General features: G+C 44.6%; 1 protein-coding gene across 1 annotated transcript; it reads left to right on the top strand.

Moving 5' to 3' along the window:
* Positions 1 to 2,510: 2,510 nt before the first annotated feature.
* On the top strand, positions 2,511 to 3,071 carry IFNB1 (interferon beta 1). Its single transcript, XM_014463771.2, has one exon. It carries the CDS (start codon positions 2,511 to 2,513, stop codon positions 3,069 to 3,071), a length of 561 nt encoding a protein of 186 aa, XP_014319257.1.
* Positions 3,072 to 6,210: the final 3,139 nt, after the last annotated feature.

Below are 6,210 nucleotides of genomic sequence, written 5' to 3'. Positions count from 1 at the left end.
GGTCCATTGCTTTCCTCTGCTTTCTCCCACATGGACGGTGCTACCAGGTACGTCTTATGGCAATTGGTGGTTTGTCTTTACCTGCTTGCCTTTGTGGCTTATGTCGCCCAGTTGTATGTTAAAGGGGGCTTTGGTTTCTATCTATTTGCAGTGTCTGGTTTTCTGTGGGGACTGAGGGAAATTAAAAACTGCCACCATGGCCATCTTCCTAGAATCTCCTCCCAATATATTAGGATTGTGTGCTACATTTTCCAACTCTTTTTTGTGTGTGACTTAAACAAATAGGGGTTTGTTTTTCTCACTAAAGGAGAAATCCAAACCGTTGTTCAAAGGTACACTTTCAACTCTTAATGCTCGTCGCCCATTTGAATGAATGACACTGATATCTTTCCCACACCCCCAGTTCAGAAGGAAGATAAATTGCTTCTTTTGTACCCCAATCAGGAGACGTTGTATCAGCACTATTCAAGCACAAGTAGGTTTTGAGAAATACCTCATACATTACCAATGGATGGTCATTCCTGGGGAGAGCTGATCCCATACAACCAATGAAGAGGAAGGAATAGGAATGGAGGGCTATTCAGGAGATAATGCTGAGCATATTGTAAAGATGAGAAGATAGGACCTCTATTGATGATGGGAAGCCTGGAGCTCAGGGTTGCTCCAGGTTTATAAATCCACACTGACCCATATACTCCAACCTCCACTGCACTTTGGTACAAATAGAAGTAATGCCCCTCTATATTTAACCATGTTGAAATAATCACAACCAATAAAACCGATGCAGCTATCTGTAAAATGATGGCGAATTTCTTCAAGCGTTTGAATCTGGGTGGTCAGGAAATGAAAGAATTCACATAACTGAATTCATCTTTTTCTACCATGAACTCCCTGGTCTAAAATATTGATAAATACCTTAAACTGTTCTGTCTGTACTTATTCTCTTTTCCCTCTATTACTTATTGGTTCTTGTAGAGAGAATATTCCCCCATCCCCCAAACCAAACCAAATCCACTCACCTAAAGTCCTTCTATGGCTTCCACTGGTCTTAGGATACAGAAAAACTTAACATGGCCTCACAATCCCTTTGCTAACTGGCTCCCACATGCCCTCTGGCCCCGTCTTACCAGTCTCTGACTTGAAGGTTAATCACAGTGGCCTTCAGTCCTGTCCTTTGCCCTTATCATGCATTCTCTGACCACAGGGCCTTTGCACAGGCAGTCCATCTACCTTCCTTCTAATTTTAGCTCCAGTGTCACTACCTCAGGTCAGTCTTCTCTGACCTCTCCTACTACATCATGTTCCCACACAACCACAAACCTCTTCTCTGCACTTGTCACCGTTGCATATTACATTTGTGCATTTCTTTACTACTCTTTTCTCTAATTAATTACATGATCTGTGAGAGCGAGGATTACAGTCTGCAGCAGTTCATGCTATAGTTTCTTGCACATAGTGGGGTTTGAATTTAGGTTGAAAAAGAATGCAAGCTTTTCTGAAAACTGAAAATTAGTACCTTATATCATAATTATTATTATAATTTTATGTTTGTATTAAAATCTTTAAAAATATATCATGTCTCCCTGTTTATATAAGCACAATATAAAATTGTAATTAGATTTTTAAATTATACCTCTTATGAAAATTAGTTACTACAGTCTAACAAAAAAAATGGTCTCAGGAATATTGAGATAGGACCATTTACAGATGGCCAACAAGCATATAAAATAATGCTCAACATTACTAACCATCAGAGAAATGCAAATTAAAAGCACAATGAGATATCACCTCCACCTGTCAGAATCGCTATGATCAATAAATCAACAAACTGTAAGAGTTGGTGAGGTTTTGGAGAAGGGGGCACCCTTGTACACTGTTGGTACGATTGTAAGTTGGTACAGCCACTATGGAAAACAGTGTGGAGGTTCCTTGAAAATTTAAAAAATAGAACTACCATATGACCCAGCAATTCCACTTCTGGGTATCAATTTAAAAAAATCTAAAACACCAATTCGAAAAGATCACTCCCCTATTTTATTGCAGCATTATTTACAATAGCCCAAATTTGGAAATAATCCAAGTGACTTTACATATTTGAGTGAATAAGAAGTATTACTCAGCCATGAAAACAAATGAAATCTGGCCATTTGTGACAATATGGGTGGATTCAGATAGAAGGTATTATGTTAAGTGAAATAAGTCAGACAGAGAAAGACAAATACCATATAATTTCACTTATATGTAGAATCTAAAAAACAAAATCAATAAACACATGTCTAATCACTATGTTGTACACCTGAAACTACCATAATATTGTATGTCAACTCTAATTGAAACAATCTCAAGGAAAAATGTAAATGACAAAAGAAAACAGAAAGGAGAACTGAAATTGGGAATTTCCTGTGAACTAGAAAGATGGCCTTATAAATAGGCCCTACTCCTGGAGAGAAGGCATTCGCACTGCAAGCCCCGAAGCCTCTGCCTCGGACAGCACTGCTCCCCTTGCCATCATGACCAACAGGTGCACCCTCCAGCTCACTGTCCTGCTGTGTCTCACCGGGGCCGCGCTCTCCATGAACTATGGCACGCTCCGCTTCCAGCAGAGTAGCAGCAATTCAGCCTGTCAGAAGCTCCTGTGGCAGTTAATTACAAGCCCTCAGCATTGCCTGGACGACAGGATGGACTTCCAGATCCCCAGGGAGGTTGAACAACCACAGCAGGTCCGGAAGGAGGAAGCCATGGTGGTCATGCACGAGATGCTCCAGCAGATCTTCAGCATTTTCAGAAGAGGTTTCTCCAACGCTGGCTGGAATGAGACCATTGTTGAGAACCTTCTGGAGGAGCTCGATGGGCAGATGGACCGCCTGGAGACAGCCCTGGAGGAAATCACCAAGGAGGGAAAGTTCCCCTGGGAAAACAGGACCGTGCTGCGCCTGAAGACCTATTACTTAGGCATCTTCCAGTACCTGAAGGGCAAGTCCTACAGCAGATGTGCCTGGACAGTAGTCCAAGCGGAAATCCTCAGGAACTTTTCCTTCCTTAATCGACTTATAGGTGCCCTCCAGGACTGAAGGTCTCCCTGCCTGCGCCTCTGGGAACGAACAACCCTGACGGTGACTGCAGGCTTCTTCAACCAGTCACTCTGGAACTCCTCACAGCGAATGCACTGCCTTTGAAGGGACAGTTGAAGACTTGTAAATGTTAAATTATATATTAAGTTATTGTTTTAATTTATTTATTCTTTTACCTTGGAAAATAAATTTTTTTGAAACAAAGTCAACATGGCAGTTTGTATTTCAACTTGATTTCTAGAACCACCCAAGTTAAAAAAATGACAGGGCACCTATTAGCTGTTCTTTCTGAAACCTGCCTGCAGATAGTGCTGGCCCTCATCTTCAAGGAATTTAAAACTCAAGGAAGCCACAGGTAAGAGACAATAAGGGGGGCTGTATCTTAGTTGGGAACAAACGTGGCTTGAGCCTCTACAGAATGTAAATGGGAGAGGCAGGCAGGTGGAACCAAACCGGGGTCCCTACTGCTGCTCTGCAACCCGGCTCTGGCCCTCTAGTGTTAGAATTTGACTGGCTCTCGGGTTCACCATAGGAATATCTCAGCTCAGTGTTCACCCTTAGACTCATCCCTGTTATCTGGGGATGCCCTGCTCACCACCCCAGCCCTGCAGGGCATATCTATGTGCCTCCCACCAAGCCCACAGGCGAGACATCCCAGGCACTTCTGTAACACTATTAAGTAGCAGTTCCTTACTCTTCACGGACGGCCTGTGGGTTTCTTAAGGGAGTTGTGGTCTCTGTCTGTTCCCAGGGCACAGAACCACAGAGAGGAAAAACTCTGCTTTATAACCTGGCCATCTGGCTAGGTCCCCTGGCCCCTTTTTATAAAAGAGAAGCAAGTCTGTTCCTGGTCTCCCCTGCCTTGTTTATACAGAATTTCAGGAAAATTCTACATGATTTTCCTGCTGCTCTGCATCTCTGGATGCACATTCTCCCTGGAGCCAGTCCCAGGCAGCGCCCCCCCCCCCAACACCCCCCCCCCCTAGTGTGTCAGGGCAAGTGAAACAACAGGGTGCCTGGGGGAAAGGGAACTCAGCTGGGGTGGAGAGGGCTCGGACTTTTCCCAGGGCGCACACTGGGAACACCAAGTTTTCCTGGGAGCTCTTTGGCACAGGGCCAGCGTGGCTGGGCTTCTGGTTTGTGCTGAACCCCTTGGGTCCTTGGACTGTTGGCTCCTGGTAGGAGCAGTTGCCATCCGGGTGGTGTGCTGAGCTCTCTGCATGCCATTGGGTTGAGTCCTCTTCACAGGCACCCCTCAGGCAGCACAATTACATTATGGCTGTTTGCAGCTCGGGAAACTAAGTCTCAGAGAGGTTTAGTAGCTGCCCAAGGTTGCATAGCTAGTGAGTGGAGGTCTAAAAAGTTTCAAAGAATCACATGGGACTGTGTTTGTATCTAGGCACGTTCTCCTAGAGCAGACCGAAGTCTGACTTCCCTTTACGAGAGTCTGTGAGACTCTTCAGTCGCAGTTTCGAAGACACTAAGTATTGTGCAGACAGTGAACTCGGGGCTCCCCCTTCTGACTTCAGGTGGTAACACGCTGGCTGTGGAACCCCAAAGCGCCATCCTGGTGGGCCTGCTGCCATAATCCCCAGCCAGCCAAGGTCCCTTAAACCTTCCCTTTCCCTCCAACCCTCACTCTTTATGACCTCACACCGTGCTCCCTTCTGCTTGGGAGTCAAAGCCAGGACTAGACATGGAAATGCAAGGGAACAGGCGGAGGCTAGAACAAGAGGTGCTAACCAAGGTCTCTGCAATGGGCTTCTACTGCCCACCGCCTGCTCTGGGCCAAGCAGCTGAACTGGCCCAGAAACCGAGAGGCTGGGGCAGCTCTGGAAAGGCCCTGATGGACACAGGAGAGACTCTGAGGAATTATAGATAATTGTGCCACAGCTGAGCATGTCGACCCATCCAGAATACCAGGAGTATGTTCTTCACTCATAGTGGGTAAGTGTATGTGTATGTGTATTTGCACATGCTAAACGGAGAGCTGCATATGAAGGTGTAATTGATTAAATTATTCTGGAACCAGCATATCTTGCAAGGAGAGCACTCATTGCTTAGAAAAATATCGAATGTTGTAGGTGTAGCCACACAAAAGACAGTACAACACCAATGGCTTGTTTTTTGTGTAAAGAGAGAGAGAAGCTCAGCAGGTGGTCTGGAGTGGAATGCTCCGTGGGAAAGGACAGCAGCCATCCTGGTCGAGTTTTCTATGTGATACACCTGCGATCTACCCAGCAGAGAAGGCAGGGCCCCTCGCTGGGAGACAGACAGAGAGAGCCAGCAGTAGGCAGTGGAGTTGGAAGGTGGATGGCACCCAGAGTCAGACCTTGGCAATTGCAGGCATTTTCTCTAAATCTGTTGTACCAATGCTCATTGGGCCTAAAAATCTAACAATTTTATAAATGTATTCTTTTGTTTTCAATGTAAACTGTTACTTTTAAGCATCAGTTTAATTGTCTAAAGTCTGTGATTGGACTAGAATTGCCAACGCAGAAGCATACTCTCTCCTGCTTTAGTGGGACCAAGTTAATCACTTAATTGGTTAATTGACTTGATGGGGAGCACCCCAGAGACTTGTTCACATCAAATAAGTACCACCAAATCCAAAAATTCTGCTTCAGTTGGCATTCTGTTTCAAAATTCCTGCTTTGCTTTATTATTATTTTTATTTTTTTTAAAATATATTTTATTGATTTTTTACAGAGAGGAAGGGAGAGGGATAGAGAGTTAGAAACATCGATGAGAGAAAACATCGATCAGCTGCCTCCTGCACACCCCCTACCAGGGATGAGCCCGAAACCCAGGTACATGCCCTTGACCGGAATTGAACCTGGGACCCTTCAGTCTGCAGGCCGACGCTCTATCCACTGAACCAGACCGGTTAGGGCCCTGCTTTGCTTTATAATTCCCTGAGTAGGGTAGGTGTAGGAAACCCAAAATGCATTATTTGAACTATATCCCCAACAATTAACTTAGGAACAAGAAAAAATGGAGCTCACTTCAGAAGACCCTCTTTAGAAAATGAAAAGACATGTCATAGACTGGGAGAATATATTTGCAAGGCACATATCTCACAAAGGACTTATGTCAATACATAAAGAACTCTCAAAACTCAATAATGTCAAAACAACCC

Source organism: Myotis lucifugus, unplaced genomic scaffold, assembly GCF_000147115.1.
Source record: "Myotis lucifugus unplaced genomic scaffold, Myoluc2.0 scaffold_221, whole genome shotgun sequence".
NCBI classification, from domain to species: Eukaryota; Metazoa; Chordata; class Mammalia; order Chiroptera; family Vespertilionidae; genus Myotis; species Myotis lucifugus.
Note: the sequence above shows the minus strand (reverse complement) of the source record. Positions and strands in the feature narration are given on the sequence as shown.